At 40.6% G+C, this 24384-nt stretch overlaps 1 protein-coding gene across 7 annotated transcripts in view; it reads right to left on the bottom strand.

Moving 5' to 3' along the window:
• FOXP1 (forkhead box P1) overlaps nucleotides 1-24384 on the bottom strand; it is a 595386-nt gene that overhangs the window by 202424 nt on the left and 368578 nt on the right. For all 7 annotated transcript variants that reach the window (XM_057705386.1, XM_057705388.1, XM_057705387.1 and 4 more), the window contains one exon: nucleotides 22107-22294. In XM_057705386.1, coding sequence (XP_057561369.1) covers nucleotides 22107-22283 — 177 coding nt within the window. In that variant the 5' untranslated portion in view covers nucleotides 22284-22294. The remainder of the gene's footprint in view (nucleotides 1-22106; nucleotides 22295-24384) is intronic.

The raw sequence follows: 24384 nt of genomic DNA, 5'->3' as shown, positions 1-24384 counted from the left end.
GTCTTCCACAGACTTAGTAAATAACGAGGCTTAATCTAAAATAAAACTATCCTAATAATACTTTTGAGGCCATATGTCTGTGTTTCTCTTTCCTATTCCTTTTGTCAAAACACAAATCTTATACTGCTATTTAAAGTAAACTGCAAAACACTTAGCAGTATATATCACAACAATGGCGCTCCCCCCTACCCTTCACTCCGCTGAGCCTAATATTTGATTACTGCTAGTCAAATCAAGCTTTCAGGCAAATAATCTCCATTTTTAAAGTTAATGAGATATGGTCATGTCGACAACAGCTTGCAGAAACTTTTAATTTTAATTCCTGCAGGCTGTGCTGGCCTCTTTTACAGCAACTACTGTATGAATGAGTCAGATTTGCCAACATGGCTTATGTAGACAAGTGCACACTAATTAAAAATACCCACTGGTATCATAATTTAAATACCATGAAAATAAACTGTGAAAGCCGCTCGGATCCAGTCTCATGGCTGCCTTTGAGCGCACTTCCTTTGACTCTAGGATGTTTTATGGCTGGCGTGTTCTTAGCTGAAAACCACTTTGCATCTTGGAGGAACTGGGGGTGGGGATATCATTATACAATTTGTGTTAATATTTGTTTCACATCAGCTCTTAAGCAGGCATCCCAGAACGACCACTAATCGCGAAAACCATATTGCAGAGGCGAGCGACCAATGGACACTCCTGATTTAAAGTCCATCTACAACTTCTCTGAGATCTCTGGTGCCTTCTCTTTTCTCTCCCAGCTCAGTCCATGAGGAAATCAAAATAAAAACACGGTTGCTTGTGTCATTCTTTTATTCTTTTGAAGTTTTCATTCCTCTTAATATTTGCATTTTAACTGCTTTGCTTCCAAACTGGGAAGGGAGGGCATGCTTCTTTACCTAATTCTAATCCCTAAATGCTGCTGTAACTTCTTTCCATCCATCCATCCACCCCCCACCCACACACACACTTACACACATACACGTTCACATTTTTTTTTTTTAATTTACATCATTTTTTCCAAGGGAATTCCAAAGTCTGCCTTTGCTGGGAGAAAAGCACATTTCATACAGGGTAAAAAAGTCGGCACCTCGAGGGTTAAAGCTATTTGAGGGGTTAAATATGCAATTACCTCCGACTAAAACCAGAGAGACATATAGATAAATAGCAGAAATGAAGTCCCCAGGTTCCCTTCAGAAGCCTTCATCACATTACTACCAGACAGAAACTCTTTAAGGACCATTTTCAGATGTTAAATCATTGTTCGCGCTGTACATATTCTTGCTGTTCCTGGGGGAACGATCTCTGAAGACAGCGTGCTAACAAACGCAAGCCTGTAAACAGGCATTTTCCCCTCTTGCTGCGAGTACCTTTGTAGCCCTGCTCCCGGCTCTGTCATCCACGCCTCTGCTCGGCTTTGAAGTTAAAGTACTGAATGGGTGTGCATGTAGATTATAAATAAGAAATAAAAGTGACTTTCAGTACACTGCTTTTGCATCAGCAAGATGCCTTCTCTCTTACCTCTTCCTGTCCTTCATACCTTGCAACCAACAATCTATTAGGAACCTGAATTTCGGGGTTTCTTTCAGAGGGAGACGCAGACTGGAAAATGTGTCTTCTGAGATGTGAAAAGTGGGATGGACCCGCACCAGGCTGGGGTCTGGGCCTGGGCTCTGAAGCCAGCCTCTCTCCCTCCTTAACCCTTATCTTACAGATGCCCTTCAGGACGCCCCTGTCTGGTGATGGGACTGGCTCTTCATTTACATTTTTCTGTTGACAAACAGAGTCCATGAATATTAATTATTCTGAAGTTTATTTGCAGAAACGGCACTTTCTAATCCTTATCAATTATTTATTGAAAATCTCCCCCACCTAATAATCTCATTAACATTATTATACTAAGGCCAACAGCAAATATTCCTTTGATAAGTAACAACCCAACCCGTTATCCTTCCTGCCAAATCTCACGTAGCCTCCTCCTTTGCTTCATCATGGATAATCCGCCTTTTGTTTCCAGGCAGTGCTAGGTGAGTCCTCCATTTTTTTTTTTAATACAAGAAAACTCATATACAGTGCCTTTTGTGTTAAAACTGAAAGTTTTGGATATAGTACACTAAAGGAAAAAAAAGAGAGTAAAAAATTAAAACCTTGGAAAAATACATGGATGCTTGCTTTTTATTTTCTTTAGCCCTATTGGTTATACGCTGAATTATTAAATGGAACTCCCAAGGAATGAAAACCCCCCAGTCATAGAGCACGAGTGACCCCAGGGGAACGGCTCACATTTGGAAACACGTGAGAGCCTGAAAGAATGGAATGCAAGTGAAAACCGCATCTCAATAATGAAGACATTTTATGTTTATGTAGTTTCACTGCTTATGAAGCATTCTGACCTATGATAGGTCATTTGCTTCCCCTACTGCGCCTCTGAGGTGTGCAGGACAGTTATTATTAACTTTATCTTACAGATGAAGAAACCAAGATGAAGCAACTGCCTAAGATCACCAAGCTACAAGGGAGCAGGACATGGACTAAACTCTAGGAGTTTTGCATCTCAATTCATTGATTGGATCTGTCTTCAAAATGATGATCTCCTCTAACTTGCTTCTTCCTTTTTGATTCACTGTTGGCATTTTAAAGGACATCCTTTGCTTGGAATTTCATGTTTTAAAGGTCTGGAGTGGACCTTCCCTGGTGGTGCAGTGGTTAAGAATCTGCCTGCCAATGCAGGGGACACAGGTTCGAGCCCCGGTCCGGGAAGATCCCACATGCTGCAGAACAACTAAGCCCATGCGCCACAACTACTGAGCCCACGTGTCACAACTATTGAAGTCCGTGCACCTAGAGCCCGTGCTCCACAAGAGAAGCCACTGCACTGAGAAGCCCGTGCGCCACAACGAAGACCCAATGCAGCCAATAAATAAATAAATTTAAAAAGGAAAAGGTCTGGAGTGCTTACTGATGATATGTTCAGTACTACACTTTCCAAAAATCACCAAAGAAACAAATAAAATAGAGCATGATTTCTAATTTAATCGGAAATTAATGAGAAAATAGCATGTAATTTCAGAAGCAAAAGGAACCTCTGAAATGAAGTAGTTTCCAGAGGCTCAAGGAGTTAGTGACTTGCTACAAATCAGAGTGATTTATAGCAGTAAGACTCCAACCCAGTCTGGCTGATACCCCATCAATATTCCTGGACCATATTTGTAGAGCCCTTGCATTTTCCAAACTCGAGAGGTCACTGCTTTTTTCCTTTTGACCCAGGGTCGCTTTTTTTTTTCTCCCACAGAAGGAGTTTCTCATCTATTGCCTAAGAACGTGAATCAATGTCCCTAAAGATTCCCAAAAAGTTGACATAGTTTGATAAGAATAACCAGCCAGGAAGACATTTCAGCTTCACTCTCTTAACCCCAAAGTCTCCATCCTCATCTCTCTTCACGTCCCACCACCCGACCAACCTGAGCCCATTTACAAAGTTTCTAGAATGAAAAGCATCTTCAGAGAGAAAAAAAGTTTGTTTTCTGTTCTTTGTCTGTCTGTTTTTCTTTTACCCAGCATAAAACCACTGCAAGCATAAAAGGGATAGGATGATTTTTTGATGCAAAATACTGTTACCCTATTAGTAAAACTATGCATTCCACACAGCAGACAAGGACAGAGCCTGACTCAAAGTCAAGATGTTACACATGCGAGGTAGAAAACCAATAAAAGGCCAAAGGAAAATGGGGGTGGGGGTGATAATAGACCAATTCATGAAGACTAGGAACCTCTAGGAAGGAATTACAGAGGCTGTTACCTCTGGCAAGTCTGATTACAGTGAGAGGAGGAGAGGAGGGCTGAAGTCATCTTACAAGGGATTGCTGGCGTATTCTGGGAAGTCTCAGCTTCTTTCCCAATAGGCTTCAAGAAAATGTGGGCTTGCAGGAACCAGGGTAACCACAGTGAATGAGGCTTTAAGGAATGGGAATTGGGAAACAAACTGTGGCGGGAAGGATGGAGCTGGGAAGATTTGTTTTTTGTTTTTAAAGAAGAAAGTAAAAAAAATAAAAAGTCATCAATCTTAAGGCATGGTGTGACTAGCAGAGGAATGTCACCACCTGCTACACTGAAACAAGTTCCTTGAGCCACTATCTATGAATCCTCTAGGGCAGGGGTTAGCGAACCAGTGCCCAGGGGCCAAATCCAGCCCACTACCTGTTTCTGTAAATAAAGTTTTATTGGAACACAGAGATGCACATTTATGTACCTACCGTCTATGTCTGCTTTCACATAGGGCATTTGTGACAGAGACAGAATAGCTCACAAAGCCAAAAAGGTTTACAGTTGAAAGTAAATTTAAAAGTGTGCTGATCCCTGCTCTGGAAAGATTACAGTGAAGAAAAACACCCACTTCCCGATAATTGATAACAAAAATTTTAAAAGAGATGTACATGAACACACACACACAGTCACACAGATATAGCCTATGTATCAAACTTACTTCTTCATGGTGTTGCTACCCACAAGAATGAACTTTTTGATGTTATCCATCCTGACAGACTGTGGAAGGGCCCACATCCTACCCCAGAAGACTGTTTCTAAACACATCAAGGGCGTCCATGCAAAAGCTAATTAAAGGACAAAGCCTTTATTTTGTCTGAGCTTAGTTTCTTTATCCATAAAATGTGAGGCTGGATCATCTAAGGAATTTTAAAAATTCTATAACCCTACCGAGAAAGAAAAAGAAGAGAAGCAAGTGCACACATCTATATATTGGGGGTCAGGAGTGGAGGCGGAGGAGGAGGAGAATTGAGAATACAGGAGACAACCGGTGCGATCAGGTGGGAACAGACAAACGTGTGTGAAAGGGACGAAATGAAGTTCTATCATTCCTACAGGAGGGACAGAGTCTGAAAGAGCTCAGCACCTGTAGCTAGGAGTAGAGGAATGACATAAACATAACAGAGAATTGTTAGGAGAGGGACTTCCTGGCGGCCCAGTAGTTAAGACTCTGCACTACCACTGCAAGGAGCACAGGTTTGATCCCTGGTCGGGGAACTAAGATCCCCCATGCCACACGCTGCGGCCAAAAATAAATTAATTAATTTAAAAAAAAAGAATTGTTGCGAGAGATCAAGGTTCTATGAAAGCGTCTAGAGAAGAATGCTGAGCCCGCAAGGAGACTGGGCAGACTGGGACTTGCTCTGGATTTTCAAAGCAGCTTGAGGTGCCAACACGAGAGCCACCGAGAGATGTGCACTTTTTTTTTAAGCTCCTGGTATTTGGAACCAAAATAGCCTGGCTTTCTTTTCTAGCCCACTGAGTTCGTCTCTTTTTTTGCGATAACAACACAGATGCGGCCATGGTGACACCTTCGAGGAACGGAGGTTCCCTGACTCTCAAACAGCAATGCAAAAGTGGGAGATTGTCAAATTCCGACTTTTCTTCGAAGAAAAATGCTTTCCAGGCTGCTCCATGGTTCTTGCCAAAAGCAGACCTGCTGGTTTGTTTTGAAAGGTGAGAGAGAGATAAAGACAGACGTACAAAGATCTGCCACAGCCTGGTATTTGATTGGTTCCAAACACTGACCAACTCCACGTGAGCTGATGGAATGGTCAAAGCAAGGACTGGGCACCATCCACTGACTTTGCAAAATACGCCATGAAACCGAAGATGGTTTCCCAAACAGGATACAAATACATGCTCTGCTGCCAGGCAAATGTACATAGCTTGACTTGTAGGTTATGAATCTTTAAAACTCCCACCGTAAGTCCCAGCAGACATCCTTCGTGTGTACTATCTTTTATTTATCGTGCCATTTTTCTTTGTTGACTGCAGCGGTGTTAGATGCGGGCAAAACCTGGGCCACGGAAACATTAACACAAAATACTGCTCGAGGAGCAAAGGACGTTGTGTCCACAGAGCTAGTCGCTCTTAAAGCAAAATAATCCACTCTCCCAGATATTAAAACAACGAAAGTGACTGTGGCGACTTCAAAAGGACTAACTCATTCATCAGTGAAGCTACGCAAGCAATTTTCTCGAGAAACACAGGGTATCCGGAACATTTTTATCCAAATCCATTTTTGTTGGTTGGGGAAAGGGTTCGAGCCTGTTACATAATACTAAGAAAACACAGAAGGTATTTCCCCAGCCCTGTCAGTCGGTGACAGCTGTTTGGGGCACCTGCAGAAAGTCTGCAGTTTTAAGTCTTCTGGTTCCATGGACCCAAACACAAGAGCAGAAAAGGGAAACTTGTCCAACCCCAAATGGTTGCTTTTAAGTTGTCTATAAAATAGCTATTGCAACCACTGCAGCTTACAGCTTATTACATGCAGACTTATTAATCCAGCCAGATTTCCCATTGCTTAAAAGCCAACACTTCCACCCCCAGACTAGCGAAGGAGACAGCCATTCGACAAGTTTCCACGTTGGAGGTATGGTTCTGATCTTTCAGAACCCTCACGCTTGAGCTTTACTGTCTACAGCATGCTGTAAACTTCAGCACAGGCGCTGCCGAATTTCTGTCATTTCTGGAGGAAAACAAAGGCCTTCCAACCGAAGTGTTTGGGTTGGAATCACACTCATTTCTGCCTGGGTGTACCAGGCTTGGGTGTTCATTAGAAGGGTGCAGGCAACAGGTATGAAGCAGGACTTTCCCTTGGAGGTGGAAACAAACCCAAGCTGCAAGGCGCTGATGCTTAAAAGTGGTCACGTTCGCTAAAAATAAGGGCTCAACCTAAAAAGAAAAAAGGGGGGAGATGGAAGAGCTTCTGTCTCTGGGAATATCTGGCATCATTTTCTTACTGGACTTAGCAAGAAAAGATGACACGAAGGGAAAGAGTTCTGAATGAGACAACCTTTTAGGGTACTCACAATGGGGAAGGAGGCCAGGGAAGTGGGGAACATCCTTGCAGCCTGGCCTGATCGTCACCACAGTCAACACAACCAGAGGGGACCGCGTGCTGGGATGAAGGGTTCAGGCTGCGGGCTCAGGCCGGTGTGGGTTAGAGGCTGGGCTTATCCAGTTATAAGCTGTGTGAACTCGGGCAGCTAATTATGTTTCTAAATGTGAGGAATAAGAATTTTGAGGGTACTTAGCTCACAGGGTGCTTGTGAGAATAAACTGCACTAATATGCGTGGGAGTACCAAGCCCAAGGCTGGAAGAAAGGCGCTTTCAATACATTTGCTGTTGATATTACTACTACCTCTAACACCACTGCTATGCTAATATTAGTAACTTCGAGCCTATAAAAATCTGTGACAATACGAGTCTTTAGGATTTTGGATCAAATGAGGAAATGCACTCATTTATTGAAAATGGGTGGATTACCTATCATCATCCTCTGTTGAGTGTTTCCTTCTCAAAATAATTTGTAAGAAATGTGCCTGAATATGGAATTACTTGGCAAAGCTGGGAAAAAGTGAAGGGGCGGGGGAGTTAGGAAAATGGCTAGCATTAATTAGCCCTTAAACTATGAAATTTGAAACTAAGAACACACATTTTCCCTGACAGCTATAAATACAAAATACTAAAATCAAGATGAAAGAGTGAACTACCATATGAGAGAATTAACCCTAACCATTCCCACTGGTAAACATTATTGCTAGCTGTTTTTCTCATCTATAAAGTTCTATAGTGGGAATGGGAAAGGAATATGTAAAAATGTGAAGGCATGATTAAAAAAACAAAAAGCTACAGAATATCTACCACAATGTCAACAGTTGTTATCTCTATAAAAGGAGATGGCAGGAGGTAGGGTTTCTTTTGTCTCTACTTTCTTAGCTACATATTCTAATTTTTCTGCAATGAACATGTAATTAATTGCGCACTAGAAAATGCAACATTATTTGGTATTCAGTTCTCAGCTGAAAACATCTGAATGACACCCAAGCCTCAGAGAGAGCCAGCAATGAGGGTTTCACTCTTGGCTTTGGCACATGGGGTATTTTGCAGGCACTGGTGGCATGAAGTGCCTGTCTAGGTACCTCTTCCAGCACATTCCGTAGCCATCCTCTAATTGTGCCACAGTCTCTCTGCCAACATTTTATAGTTGTTTCACAAAATGCACCTATGGTTGGTTATATCCACACACTGGAGGACCTTCTCAAACTCTAGCTTTAAGCATTTAAAAATCAACTTTTTTTTTTTTTTTTTTTCCTGTTCTTAGTTCTTCAGAGCCTTCCCAGCCTTCCACAAATCAACTCAGGCCAGAAGAATCAAATACCATCTCAGAGTGGAACCTGAACAGGGGACTTGCCAGACAACAACCTAGGGAAGCTATGGGTTATGTGTCGTATGTAATTATTTGTTATCCTGGTTCTAGGGACTAATCCCATGGAAATTACAGAGGGACGGCAGCAAGGAGCACTGAGACACAAAAAATCATTGCCATGTGTAAAAACTTAGATGTTAAAAAAGAAAATGCAGGCACAAGAATTTAGCCAGAAAAAAAAAAATATAGACATGCCAATAAAAAAGCTGCTTCTTAAAATCTGGCTGGCAGCGTCCTTCTCCTCCCCAATGGATACTCTTAGTAAAGAAAACATGGCAGATTTTTTTTCTCCCTTGCCTGTATTTGATTTCCAATTAAAATTAAATATAAACTGAAACGCCACCTGGATTTTAGCAAAATCCAATCCCCGCCCTCCCCCTCCTCCTTTTTCTTAAAAGAAGAACCTGGGCTTACATATACAAACATTTTGCTAAATGACCCGTGGCAAATTGCGTAATGCCAGTAAAAGTTGTGTTTTTTAAGTTATGAGCCCCAAAGATTTTATCTGAAATAAAACCCTGATTCAATTCAGATTCTGGAGGCAAACTGTGTCCTTAACTCTGCCTCTAAATTTAAAACATTTGTGTGTGGGGCCCCTTCAGTAATGTTGCTAGTAGGTATGGAGGCGAAATTCTGTATTTATTAGGATATGTGTTTTCTTTTCTAAAATGGTAAATTGGGGCACTAATTGCCTACAAGAACTGATTCTCTGTAGTCTTCACATAGCAGTCAGTTTCTAAATGAAGAGTTTTGGTTGTCAAATAGGCCTGTGTGCTTATTCTAATTAATCATCTCAGTGAAGGAAGACACAAGAATTCCTGTATTCACCGAGGAGAGGGTTCCCTTGCAGGTCTCCAACGTGAACGTCTACAATGTTCTAAGGTGGTTGGATTTGAATATGAAGTGGTTGGAGTAGGCTAAAGAATGGAACAGTCTGGAGAAACAACCTGGATCCCTAAGACATCAGCCAAGGCTTCATCATGTCCTCAGAAGGCACTGAACAAGGACAATAATGGTGCCGTGAGTACATTTTCAAGGGCTAAGTACTGTGCTAGGGCCTTTATGTATATTATTATTCAATGTATTCGTCACATAAACCCTCTCTGCAAGTTATTTTTATTGCCCCATTTTACAGATGAGAAAAGTGAGGCTCAGAGAGATTGGCATAACTTGCTCAACTTCCTCCATTCACTAAGTGCTGGAGTTGGTTTTTAAACCTTTATCAGTAGGATGCCAAAATGTCTCAAATGAAATTTCCTCCTACATTTTCTAGCGCCCCAGGGCAGTGAAATAAATCTCTAGCGGAAACAGCATGCATTGGGTAAGCAACTAGGTATATTTGTATATGATTGTCACTACAATTTGGGACAAAGTCCAAACAAACAAGGAAGGAACTCTGACTAGGAGAGCAGTGGAGAAATCTAAGGGCATTTTTTTTCCTCTGTACTTTCAATTGACCATAGATTGACTTCTGTTACAAACATTGATGATGGTATATAAGATGGCTAGCGGCTGTCAGATCTGATGGAGAAGCACCTACAAGTTGGTGGAGAGACAGGACTAGGGAGAGGACATGTGGTAGCTGAAAACACAAACATGTCATGGGAGAAAATCCTATTAACTACAAAAATTTATCCCTGGAGTCTGTGCAAAAAAAAATTTTAATATGAATATGTATAAGATAATTTATTAATATTGTTTTATAAATTTATATTAAGTTTGTATTATATTTATATAAAAAACTAAATAAATATATTACATAAAATAATATAAATCTTGCTCAAGGGACAGGTATTCGCTGACATTTCTATACACTCATAAAAGTTTTCAAACACTATGAATGTGGATTACATAATAATAACATTAATTATAAAGGCAATAAATATTACTGTAGAAATTTTAGAATATACAGAAAAGTGAAAAGTATACAAAATAAAGTACAATCCCATAAACATCCAAAAACTACTGATAACTTTTTCTACAGGCTTTTTCAGGACTTTTTCTCCCACCAATTATTGTACTATCATTTTTAAAGTTAAAAATTTTTATAATGATAAAGTTATTAAATACTCTACAAAAGTGTGAGTGTTAATGGGTACCTAATATTACTTCAAACGTATGTACAACCATTTATTTAACCTTTCTTCTAATGTCAGTGACTTAGGGTATTGTTGTTTTTCATACCATAAATACTACCATAAGGAACATCTTCAGGTACATATTTTTCTGTATGCCTCGCATCATTTCTGTAGGCTAAATTCCTAATAATGATGATGAAAAGATAAGAGTAACAGCAGCTAACATTTATAGACCACATACTCAAAATATTAAATGCTGATATTATCCCCATTTGATGGGTGTGCAAACTGAGGCACAGAGAAATTAACAGACTTGCACAATCACCAAACTAGTAAATGGCAGTGCAGAGTCATGACTCCGGCCAAACAGGCTGGCTCCATCACGTATGCTTTTAGACGCTCTGCCTTTTCCAGCGGTTGGTTGTCAGGTGTGGTCTAGCCAGCAGCAGAGAAGGGCTCAGAAGCATCAGAAATGCCAAGTCTTGGGCCCCATCCCGGTTCTAGAGAATACAGTACTCTGAGGGTGGGTCCTGCAATCTCTTGAAGACATCCTCCTGATGATTCCAATACACAGAAAATGTTTGAGAACCACTGCTGAAGGCTATACAACTGCTCAGTAAAAAGTGTTACCCTGAATGAAAGGGTGCGACTCTCCTGCTACACAATGCCAAACTGTCCCCAGAATGGGCTACAAGGGTTTATATAAGCCACATAAGGGAGTGCCGGTGCTGTATGTATCATTTATTGTAATCTTTGCTGATTTGGTCAAAGATCTTCCAACTAGTGTATATATAGTGTCAGAAACATTCAAGAATACGTAAACCTGGTGAATGCAATACACATAAAATGACTCTCAGGACCTGTGCAGAGTGCTTTATGTGACCCTACTTTTCCGAGTTTCCTTCAGAGCTGGCATTCATAGGGCTACATTTAAGATATCCAAGAACTAATTCCAGGGACACATTGGTAAGCATTTAGAGCCAAAAGAGGAAACCTTTTCCAAATTAGATAGGTTACTAATATACTTAACATTAATTAAACATAGAAAAATCTAGGAACATTTGTCAAAACACTGAACCAGCTAGCAAATCTAATTAACATGCAGCATGGGCTGTATAGTGTTTTAATTGGGGGGTAGGGAGTGGGGGTGGGGTGCACGTGAAACCGTAATTGCAAAATTACACAAACGCACACACACACTCTCCAGAGTGAAAGATGCTGGGGTTTCATCAGATTCACAAGGGAGGGACCTTAAAAAGGTGCAAAACATAAGAATGATGGAATTAAAGATACGACCTAGGGCAGAGAAACCCACCCACCTGGAAGAATAAAGAGATTTTCACTAATTGGGAGATGCTGTAAAATGATAAGTCATCTGAAAACAAACTTAAAAACAGAAATAAACAAGAAGGTAAGAAAAAAAAGAAGAAAGGCAGAAGCAAGAAAATACCAGGCCAATGCATTTTCTAGGAAAGATGATCAGTTCATAAAAATAGCTGGATTGAGTAAAGATCTTCAAATTTGACAACTATTTTAAAATAAGATACTATGGTTTCCGTTGTTCTAGCTATATGATGAATAGAGGTGAATGAGCTAAAATTCAATATAAAAGTATGTGAAATATGGACACCACCAACTAAATGACCAGCCTTGTCAGCCCTCATCTAATCTCTAGAAATCATACACTCAACTCAGGCAATGGTCTGTGTAAACAGATAGGCCCCGGACCATTTCCTGGAGACCAATCAACTCAGATGCTGGCATCCAGCAGAAAAAGACTTCTACTTACCATATGCCTCCAGGCCTTCCACAATAGAAAACCACCCTTGCTTCTCCTCAAATTAAAAATGACAAAATGGCAAAGATACATCTCTTGGCCGCTTAATATCTAAGTCATAACCTAAATCCACACAGCTCAGTATATACCTTCTATCCATTATCTCCTGATTGAAAGGGTTAAACTAAATCAGCCAGTAGGCATATACTGAGTTACTGCTTCCTCAATTTTATCAGTGTCTTCAAAAATTCCACCAACACAGACACAAATAAATTCTTCCTCTTTGGGTTACTGAAGATTTATTGCTTACATGGTGCATCTGTCGATTAATCAGATGCATCTCTTCTACAGCTTATCTTCATGTGCTTTGAAATTGCTATTGATATTTACCGCACGTGTTTATGTCTTGGTCTAGGCCAATTAGATCATGAGCTCTATGAATGCAGAGAGATATGCAGTATATTTCTTTGCGTCTTCTAGCCAACGATGGAACTATGCACATAAGACACGCTACTTTTTTATGCTAATTTTCCTTGGTAGGAGAATCGCAGCCAGAGATGTCCACTCTTTGAGTGACTCACCCTCCATTTCCTTAGTAGGCTGGCTGATTATTCTTCTAACCACCAACTTTGCCAAAACTTTTCATTTGTAAGATGCACTCAGTTGAACGATTAGAAAGCAACTCTGCAGGTATGATGACAAACGCACGTTAATTTACCATTTTAGAAAATGCAAAAGAAGTCTTAAAGTGTGATATATATACATATATACGGATACTTTAGAAAACAGTGAGGGAATGATCCTTCAGTTTTATTACTTGATACAAAAGTAAGAGTAGAAGGTTCTGGAAGGCAAATCTTGCCACATCTGCCATTCACCAATCCAGGGGTTGGGGTGGGGGCCAAAAATATTTTTCAGTCAAGGACCAGATAATAAGTATTTTAGGCTTTATGAGCCATGCATTCTCCGTTGCAACAACTCACCTCTGCTGTGGTAGAAGGAGAGTGGCCACAGACAAGACAAAAAAGGGGCCATGGCCGTGCTCCAATAAAATCTTTATTTCAAAGAGTAGGTGGCAGGCCAGATTTTGCTGACTTGGCCTCTGCCTTAATTCACCGATCCGCAGTGTGGTCTGTGGGCTCAACACAGTGCTTTGTACCTAGAACTTTCCCATTAAAGGTACTGGTAATGAATGGTTGAGACAAGTTTAAAATAATTCCAGAACGCACTCTTAACAATTACAGTTGTGAATCACTACATTACAGGATGTCATCTCGATACTTATCACAGGGACTATCACATACCCAGCTTAGGCACGATGCTTTCCCTCTTACAGCATATTAACGGTACCGGAAGTCTAGACATAAATGCACACAGCACATGTGTAAAACGCACGGCACAAACTCTGTGTTTGTAAGGCGAGTGTAAATCTTACAGGATAAAAACGCACGCTGCCAAGGCATTTTCACTTAGTCCCCTGGCATGCTGAATTTCTATTGCGTGGAAATGGAAATATCACCACGAGGAGGAAAAAAAAGGAGGCCAGGTAAGCACTATTATCAGGGTATTATTTATCATACACATTAGGACCAAAAAGAGTCAGGAAAGAATGAGCATTATGTCACTCTCGCCCAGTCCTCACCCTTGGAAAGGGTGTTGAGTTCGCAGAGAGGATAAGAGTCAACAGGAGAGGCTATAGAAATGGAACTGCTTCTCACCGTGCAACCTTGAAGAATTCACACAATCAGGACAACAATAAAAGGCTACTTTTGCCCTGTTCTAGGATGTTACATCTTATTCTATTAAATTTTCCCACAACTCTGTCTTCCTTTGGCTCTGAGAGGCCTGGCTCTGCTGTCGAGAAGCAAGAGACATTTTACGCACAATTTTCCCTCTACTAGAAAGAGGTATAGTGTGCCCTTCAGTGAACATAAAATTGATATTATCGTCTCTCAGTTTATATCTCACTACTTAACCTTCAGATTAAAAGTTATTGGATTTGAATGACTAAGAAGACATCATGTCACCTTCCCTTCAACATGGAGAGAGGGGTGTTGGGGGTGAGAGGAGGCACAGTGATAAAAACGCCGATTTCGGATCAGCTGACACTCTGCCACTTTTGACAAGTGACCGTGAGACTGACAATTACTTATGGCTGCATGCATGAGAAAGTGTGTAATAAACAGTCTGCTTTAGGAAACCCTGCGGAAGATGAATCTGCCTCAGGAAGTTCACTTTACTTTGGGTACAATCTCAAAGGCACAGTCTAAAAATAGGGGTAAAAGAGTTAATTCGGGGAGAACCTTAGGGTTACCAACTTCACAAAATAAAAAAAATCCTCTCCCCTCTGAATGCAGTATTTGCACTGTCAGTTTATGCAGAAGATACTGGAAAGCACCCTCTGGGGAAGGAGTAAAGAGAACAGAGAGCTTCCTTCCCTCCATCCACCTCTACCCAGGCCTCAGCCTCAACTCACAAACAAGCCTCGCTCTCCCTCAGCAGTTGAATCTACACCCCCTAAATGGGTTTTTCAATAGCACCAGCTGTTTAATAATTACACATTGTATTTTTCCAACAAAGGAAACACAACAGGCACTCCCTTCACCTTTAAAAAAAAACTTCATTTCTAAGTAGCCTGTGTCAATATGAGACACTTGATCAAAGATCTAACCTGGTAGTTTTGTTCTCAAAGAGAGATAAGCGCTGATCCATAGGGACACAAGCAGTTTATCAGCACGTCCCATGTGACTTTTGGAAGATATACTCCTTCGTGACTGGCAGAGGCTAAAGGGAAAATACTCGATAATTTTAATCTTGAAAAAACATATACAATCAAAGGAGGGAGGCTGAGTGATACAGGAGGGTGTCTTTTTTTTCAATAGCCTTTAAACAAAAGCAGGACTTTTCCAAAATAAATCCACCCTTTATTTACAAATTATGTTTGTGCTTTCTTTATCATATCATGATAACCGATTAGTGACCTGCAGAAAGGAGCGTGGCTTCTCCCGCTGCCCTTCTCTCTCTTTTTCATGGGGCACCATTTTGCCTGTCATTCAGATTGGAAATCCTGAATCAGCCCTCCTAACTCCCACTCCCTGATGCTCTCACATCTCCTACTTGCTTTCTCTTTCTGTTTCATTCATTCACAGAGTCTGAGAACTACTCTCTGCCGGGTACCCTGCTCTGTGCTGACGAGTATCAGGGGATGAGAAAGGCCCATCTCTGCCCTTATGGGGTTGACAGCCAACCAAGGGCTTCAGGTGCGGGCGGAGAAATGCAGGGACAAGCCGGGGTCGACAACATGGCGCCCTCAGGGACGTGAGGCAAGGGTTAGTGTCCCACTGCTCAATTCACGACCAGGTGCAATGGCCTTGTCACTACTATTCACCTCTCCGGATGGCTTTCCTTCTAAGCTAGGCCAGGTCCAATCTTCTTTTTTACCTCCAGTGCACCTCCTCTTGGATGGCCTTTCTTTTCAGCTTGGAAACCTCCCCTGGCTTAGAAACTTAAGTCTCCCACAAACTGAACTCAATTTACCTTCTAACCACCCTCCCACCGCTCCCAGGCTTACTTTTTAGGCTCCAGCCAAAGAAACTCCCAAGTCATGCCCCGATGCTTTCTCAGCACCTCGCTTATCAGTGTGGTCCCCACGTTTCCTTACACGCAGGTGTGACACCGTAAAGGTTAAATGAAAATACATAACCAAATGAATAAATGAATTTCAAGAAATCGAAAGCTAAGAAACAAAGTTAAGGCATGTTTTGTAGTCCATTTGGTAGCCGACTTGAACCAAAGCTGAGGCCAGGCCAGTATGTGAAACTCTCTTCACCACATTTTCTGGTGAGAGAGGAAAAAAATATATAGTTGTATTTCCACGAACCAAATCAAACACAGTTATTTAGCAAAGGGTCTCTGGAATGTTACAAGTAACACTTCATGATTACAATAGATTTGAGTTCAAAGACCAAGTGATGAAAAGAAACTTTCTAATATGGAGTTCAATTCCCTATATAAACTTCCTTTCTGCTGCTCCATCCACCACTTGCATTTTTATTGCTATTCTACTTTGTCATAAAAGCTGTCACCTTGTAACCCTTTTTATCAAGCAATCTATGCGCTACCTAAAAGTACACTAGACTCCATCAGGCGAGCTATAGGTTTACATTACACAAACATACCAATTCTGCCTGTTCAGCACTAGTTGTCAATAAAGGCAGGCACTTGCAAAACAGCAAAGTAGGTTGCTTGCCTTCAGAGAACAGATAGGAGCCTGACAGTTTTGCAAAACAAACTCTGTGCAATCACCCAAGCTAATCTGTCAACAAATTACCATTAAAGTCATCCCTCCAGAAAGTTCAAAAAGAGATTTCTGATTAGACAGGAGATACAGAGTATTTCTTTTTGATTATTATTAGCTCATAGGTCAGGGCTGAAAATTACCTTCTCAAAGCAGCAATGTTTTTGCTTCAAGTCAAGAGGGTACACTGCACGCGAAATGCGGCATCTGGGTTTCTATACCACACTCTCCTATGTACATGAGTCTTTTCTTTCTGTTTCCTGGGTCATCTTAATTTTCAATGGAGAGATTGACGACACACAACTGTTCAGAGATCAGAACTTGAAAGAATTTCATACAAGGCTCACATCCTGAGTTACATAAATCTTTGACAACAATATTTGGATGGAAGGCAGATCTAAACAACACAGTTGAGAACTAAATTTAGCATTCAGGGTGAAAGATGCCTTTTCCAGAAATAGCCACGAGAGGAATTGAGAAAAAGTGCAAATTTGTTATTGTTGTGGCTGCTTTTTCTTTATCTGTCAGAAATATCTGAATTCCTTTCTCGGTTTCGTTTCAAGTTGTTTGATTTTGCTAACATTTTGGTGGCATTGATTCCCACAAAATATTTTTGACCAACAATATTGTCTATATATTTGAACTCTACCTTGTATCCCAAAAGAGGCTATCTGAGCAGACCGATTCCTTTAAATTTTTTTTAATTTTATGCTTTAAAATTATAGCTTGGGTCTTCACCTATGAGTGAAGGAAGGCGCTGGCTCCTATCACCGTGCCCAGCCCCATGAGAGCACTTAACAAATATGAATAATCTCTTCTTCTTTTTACTGTCTTCTGAAAGCTTCCCTCTTAGGACACAGAGAGGCTGAACATCTTTACCCTTCCACGGGCATGCACAGTTCCTGGCTGCTACAATGGGAAAGTCAGCCATTTGAGGGGATTCCCTACAAAGTTCATAAGCAAGCTTTTTCAAAGAATAAGCAAATGGTAAGGCTGAACTGGCCACGGATACCTCATCTTTGCACCTACAGATCCATACCTAATCACCTGGGCTTCCCTCTGCAGAAGGGAAAGCAAGCAAAGGATGGCCACTGGAACTGAACACAGTCCCCCACAGGAAGATGGGGAAGAATGAGAAACAAAGGGAGGGCCCCTTTCATACAAGCTTACTCTTCATTCAAACACTGACTGCTATTTCTTCCAGGCACTGTTGCCCACAGAGGCAGTTAAAATGTGAAATGTTGGTAGGACCTTCTCCCTGTTCTGTTCAATATCCACTAGTAACTTCAGTAGCAAAAACTTAAGGAAGGGATTCATTCTGACAAAGAAGAGGAGAATTTCTGAGTGTCTCTGGGCCTGGGTAATGACGAATCTATTACCCTCCTTCAATGGCTTGTTGGCAAAATTCAGCCCAATGGATCCCCCTCCTTCTCTTTCATGATTTTGCAGAAGCAACCTACCCTTTCTATTTCTTTTACCTCTTTAACACACACTGAATATTTTCTCTTTTTCTTTTAAATTATTAACATGAAACATGTACCACTATCTTTGGGGCTAAAAGGTCCAATACCTTAAACCAAATGTCAAAGAAGCTGTATGAAGGCAATACATCATTTATCTACGCTGTCCAAATACTGCATCTTTAAATTCCACATATAGTTTATCTTTTTAAAACGTTCCTCTCACAGACTACTTCTAAACTGCCCTTCTCATATAAAACGATAGCCAAACCTCAAAACTCCAGCAAGAAAAGCTCTCCCTACGCTGATCTGGAGACAATAAAAGTGCCAGGTGGTACAAAAAAAAAAAAAAAGAAAAGAAAAGAAAAAAAAAGCCCATCATTAAATGGAATGTTGTTAAGAAATAGCTGTTTTATTTAACAGCTATTCATTTTTATTGAATAAACATTTTCTAGTATGCATTCTGTTAATTGACCTGACAGCATATGCTGTATATGGAGAAACTTCTAAACATTATGCTCTATGTAATATGCTTATCTGAAAAAGCTCTCATTTGCAGCAATATGGAAATAAAATCCTGCTTTCTAAAATTCAAGACTTTTAAAATGCATTAATCCACACAGTTTGTGAAATTGCTGTGGACATTTTAAAACCCTTTCCTTAAGAAAAAAAAAAAAACACTTCAGTAATTGGTAATAGTATTTGTAGCTGAGTTTCATAATGGAGTAGCCCATATCCAATACAGAACTTTTACAGACCTAGAAAGGGGGCAGGGATACTAGGAAAGAGAAAGCCGTGATGGGACTGGGTAAAGAATTATTCAAGGGCTAAAAGAAGATGTTCGGAAGCTCTATCAAATTATATTCTTAGAAAACTATTGTTATAATAGTTTCATGGCTCAGATATAAGTAGAGTTGAAACATTACAGATGTAATACATTTAGTTTTGAAGAAGGAAGACAGTTTGTGAGTGTGTGGGCAGCTCCTCCAGCTAATGGTAGCACCTCTCCCTAGCTGATGGCTCCCGAGTCAGGATGGCAACTTCCAGAACAGAATCCGCCAACTTCACTGCCTGGAGGGCACAAGTCCACAGTGGTACTGGGTGGGAACTCAGGTCGATTGCAGGGCTATAGGCTCGCTGACTTGCTGGCAATTCATCTCGCAACAATTGTTACCCTTGTACCAGTACTGGCCACGGTTACCTGTTCTTTTGATTTTTCAAGAGAAAATGGAAAGGCCAGATTTCTCCCATTTTTCTAGGTTGTCAACAACGTAATTAAAAAAAAAAACACCCCAATGCTGTTTGGACCCAATTTAGCCAGCCTACAGACCAAAGCAAGCAGAGAAGTCACCTCACAGCGGATCTTCGTGAAAGCTCTCCATCCTGAAAGGGCACTTGTTCTTATTCGTGATGATCTTTGGTAATATGGATCAAACACGGAAAGGCTTGCATTTATTTATTTTACATCTTGACACTAGACAAAAATTCTCAGTATATCCTCAATGATTGTACTGGGACAACTGGAAAATCCTAGGACATTCAGTTTCATACACAGCATAATTAACTCATTTTTATACCAAGCCCTTTTAAGGCAGATCTTTCTGTTCCATGGACTTCTAACATATTTTACAGTTCTAATTCTCTTCCACTGTCCTACATTAATCAAAGCTGTAACCCCTGTTGTCTTTGTACTACAGAATCAGAATGTGCCCCTGGCGAGGAATGGGGAAAAAGTCAACAGGAATTAAATTTCAGTGCAACTGTTTACTCAACTGTGGCCTGCAGTTATTGAAATTTTATCCATGGTTTTGTGTGACCACCGCAGGAATGAATTCAGCATGGCTGTGATTTTCTCACTGCTGGTATGCTCACTTCAAGTAAAAACCTGGAGGATAAAAATGACGAAAACAACCCACGTCCATCACACTGAGGTTCCAATTTTTCCAAACTGTTTAATTGTTGCAGTTTTCAGTCTGGAAGAAAACTGATAACGCGAGCCCCGGAAAACTTTTTCAATCCTGTCTTTTTTTTTTTTCTTATTTCATCTGCAGATTTTCTTTCCCCCCAACAACCTGTTAAGAGCCTCATCATACACTTAGGGAAGTCACACAGCTGTCAGTATTTTATTTTAAAAGACCGAAAAGGCCTGCCAACCACAATATGTGGGGTTTTAGCCACAATGATAGACCCAACTGCTTTCTTTCTTCCCAAAACATCAGTGGCAATTAGAAATAAAATTGTTATAAAAATATTAAAAGCACTTCGAAGTACAAACAAAAGGTATTGACCTTCATATCAATAACCCATAACAACATATTTTCCAAAGTGGTCACAGCCGAGATAAAGAGGGGAGGCATAAATAACTAATTTTGCTACTGATAGTTTTCAAGGAAGATGCTGTTAAAATGCATGTATATAACTTTCTTCTGTGAGGTCAACTTGTGGTTGCTGTTAGTGGGGTCGGGGCAGGGATGTGTGTGTTAATAGTATAAAATCAATTTTTTGGCTGGTTCATGACTTTGAGATAGCTAATCATTTTCAGTTCTTCAAATAAAAATCAGAAGTTAATTTCCCATTTAACCAATTAACATCATACTCAAAATAATAAGTACTCAGGGTTCATACCACATCCGTCAACAGCCCCACTTCCACTGCTCCATAAAGAAATGGTTGATCTTGGCCTCTGTATGGTAAGGGCACAGAAAATGGCAAACCAAATTTCCAACTATTTCTTCTCAACAGAACCATAAGTATCTGAGACTATCACATGAACAAATACACACAAATACATGGATACCTTCCTACCATATACTGACAGGTTGTGTCAACAATCTCATTGATTAGAATTTGACCACTTGCACTAACACAAATGCCCCAAGTTTGTACACAACATACATCATAAAACCCAGCTTATGTGATGCCCATGAAACACAATCGGGTTTGAGCTGCCACTAAAAGAGAGATCAAATCACTTCCAGTCCTCTGAATTAAGATCTTAGCTTGTCTGTGAGTGTCCTTCTCTTCCTCTCTGTTGTATCATTCCCCGACAGCTTCCATTCTCTCATGCTGGTTCCACCACCTTCTGATAGACTAACAATCTAATGATTCCCTGTTTGTAAAAATTCTTAGCAAGGAGAAAATAATACACGTTTTAGAGCCTCTCAAAGGCTGTAACCCTAAAATAAGAAGGGGCTGCCCTGGCTCCTCTGAAATAGATTCCAAGAAAATGGTCTGAGAAAAGGTTTGTGTTCTTTCTCTTCCCTCAACCCCCAACAATTTCTGTTTCCTTCACAAAGTCCAAAGATGCAACATTCTTTTCTCACCTTTTCCCCAATGGCACCATCACTTTGTATTGAGTAAATGAATCAAACACTAAAATGCAACAAAAATCATCTATTGTCATTAACAAAAATGAACACTACTTCCGCATTACCAGAGAGGCTGGGAGGACAATGCTCACCTCCAAGCAAATGCTATCTACTCATCTGAAGCTGCATCAACACTGTGGTCACACAACGCCATTTTCTGGGTCACACCCTTTACCATTTGGAAATATTTTACCCGTCACTCCCAGGTACCCACTTAAATGCCTACAAAGGATAGAACAGAATGAGTCTATCACAACTTATGTGCATTGTGGGGAGCCACCAATAAGAGATAATTTAAAACATTAATAACATTTAGTCACATACCAACTGCCATGTGTATATAAGAAACATTTGCAAGTGGCCCGTCTCCTTAAATTCCTCCAGGTAGCAGCAAGCCGTTTCTTATACTGACGGCTGTGTTACTGCTGTCTTGTTATTTACACAATTCTCCTTGGGTAGTTCCATTTATTTCTACTTTTCCAATTCACCTACTTTTCTCTCTTATAGCCCCTATTTCTCTTTCATCCTTGATCACTTATTTTTTTTCCTTTTTTGTAAGGCTTAATAAGTCTATTTTTTTGATTCAAGCATGGGGAACCATTTCTCTCAAAGACTCATTTTGTTGCAAGTGCAAGGAAGTGGCCAGAGGTCCACCCAATGTCATTTTCAACCACCATTCCTCAAGACAGAGGGGGCTTCCAAGTCTGAACGGCCAGGGGCTTGAGAATTAGCCTCTTAAAGCCAACCACAGATGCTGCATACAGACAGCCAGGTGAGCATCAGACATTCACAGCGGTCAAGTGTAAAGTGAAGCCATAGCATCCGCACCCACCATCCTCCACGGCCCGACTCCGGAGTACAGTACCTGCTGCTGCTGCTGCACGTGGGCCAGATCGGCCGCCCCCACGTCCACGGCCGGCGTCTCCCCGTTGGACCGCCCTTCCCGAAGACCGCCACACTCTAACAAGTGGTTGCCGCTGCTCGACCCATTCTGGATGGCTGAACCGTTACTTTTCGTCTCAGTCCCAGATTCTTGCATCATGACTCAAAAACCTAATACAAGGATTTTCAGGAGGGAGACAGGGAGAAAAAAAAAAAAAAACAGCTGTTAGCACAGTTGTTGTAAAATAAGGAGAAGGGCCCTGCCGTCAATGTTGCCAAAATCTGTAAACAGTTGTCGTTTTCTTTCACTCAACTTATCCCTTATTAGTGGTCCAATCGCCTAGTTTTTGAATATGAAACTGAATAGCACAGAGAACTCTCTCAGTATTCTGTAATAGCTTTTATGGGAAAAGAATCTGAAAAAGAATGGATACATGTATATGTATAACTGAATCACTTTGATGTACACCTGAAACTAACACAACATTGTAAATCAACTATACTCCAATATAAAATCAAAATTAAACTAAAAACTTAAAAAAAACAAATTCAAGTTTTAGTAGTACTGTTCTACATATGTTATCTTTTTCTCCTTAGAAAAAAATAAATATTTTCAGGTGAACCTGGAATTTATGGCTAAATTCCTATGATTATATCTGGATGTTTTGCTTGAAAACCAGTAAGTCGTTCTAGTCAGCATATGAGGTGTAACATGAAATTTTAGTATGTGCAGGCTCTGAGTGGTGTGTTATATACACTCTTAGAGAAATATTCTCCAAATTCAGTCTATCAGGAGATGACGCACATTACCAAGGGGCCCCCGGGGGTAATTCGTGCTGAAAACCCTTACACTCAAAACCCAAAAAGCATTTTACGGATTCACACTCCTTGGAATCATTCAGGTATTAAAACTCTTCAAAACTGGCCATTGCAATAAGACAGGTAGCTTTGAGAGAGGAGGAAAACAATTTCCCCACTTTTCAGAAGCTAACTAAATTCAGACTCCAATCTTTGTCTTATGGTTGAAATTGTCCTGAGAAGTCCCCATTCAAAGTTAGGTGTTTCTCACGCTGGATTCCTGACCTCTAGTTTGGTTAAGGCCTAAAAGGTCTGGGCCTTCTTATGTTTATTTTGGAGAAAATGTTGCCTGGGCAGACCAAAAGGAAAGTTCTGAATTTGGAAGTACTAAACATCAAATTTTTTTAAAAAAGATATATACACATATAGTAGTGCCTCTTATCCACAGGGGATACGTGCCAAGATCCCTAGTAGATGCCTACTGGACCCTGTATATACTATGGTTTTTTCCGAGATACACATACCTGAGATAAAGCTGAATTTCTAAATTAGGCACAGTAAGAGATTAATGACAATAACTAACAAGAAAAGAGAACACTTACAACAACATACTATAATGCAAGTTACGTGAATGTGGTCTCTCTCTCTCAAAATATCTTGCTGAACATATTTAATGCCTTTTCCATCTTAAATAAGCACTTATTACACACTACGGCCATAACTTTTGCTGTTTGGGGTCCCACAGCAAAACTATCATGAATTTCTTTTTCTTCGTCACAACTTCATGGATAGAAGATTCGTTATTACCATAGATCTTAGCAACTTCACCATACGATTTTTTTTTTTCCTTTTCTTATTAAGTTGAGAACTTTCTTCTTTTCACTTACAGGAAGCACGTTATGGCTCCTCGCTGGCACATCCAAATTGCCAGCATCCCTCGTCTTGCACTTTGGAGCCATCATAAAGTAAAACAGGTGTTACTTGAATACCAGCACTGTGATACTAGACACAACGGAGATGGTTACTAAGTGACAAATGGGTGGGCAACGCTGGAAGGAGGGATGATGCCTGCCCAGGAGGGTCAGAGCAGGATAGTGAGATTTTAATCACACTGAGAATGGCGTGGAATCTCAAATTTAAAAACTGTTTATTTCTGGGACTTTCCATTTAATATTTTCAGACTGAGGGCATCAAACCTCACAGAGCGAAGCTGTGGATAAGGGGAGACCCGTGTGTATCTAAGACAAGTTGTTAGAGAATATGGGCTTTGTGTAAATACACGTCAGACTCCTTGTTACTCTCTAGGTACAAAACCATGATTCCAGGGAACCAATTCAGCTCTCGGTAAAGATGTCCCATTATGACAAAAGACACACAATAGCTGCTATTACCAACTGTCACCACCCACTGATCAGCAGTGTCGTGCCAGGCCCTACTGCAGGTGATTTATATGCATTCTCCAA

Source organism: Hippopotamus amphibius, chromosome 13 (genome assembly GCF_030028045.1).
Source record: "Hippopotamus amphibius kiboko isolate mHipAmp2 chromosome 13, mHipAmp2.hap2, whole genome shotgun sequence".
Lineage (NCBI taxonomy): Eukaryota > Metazoa > Chordata > Mammalia > Artiodactyla > Hippopotamidae > Hippopotamus > Hippopotamus amphibius.
The sequence above is the reverse complement of the archived record's forward strand: the minus strand, read 5'-3'. Positions and strand labels throughout refer to the sequence as shown.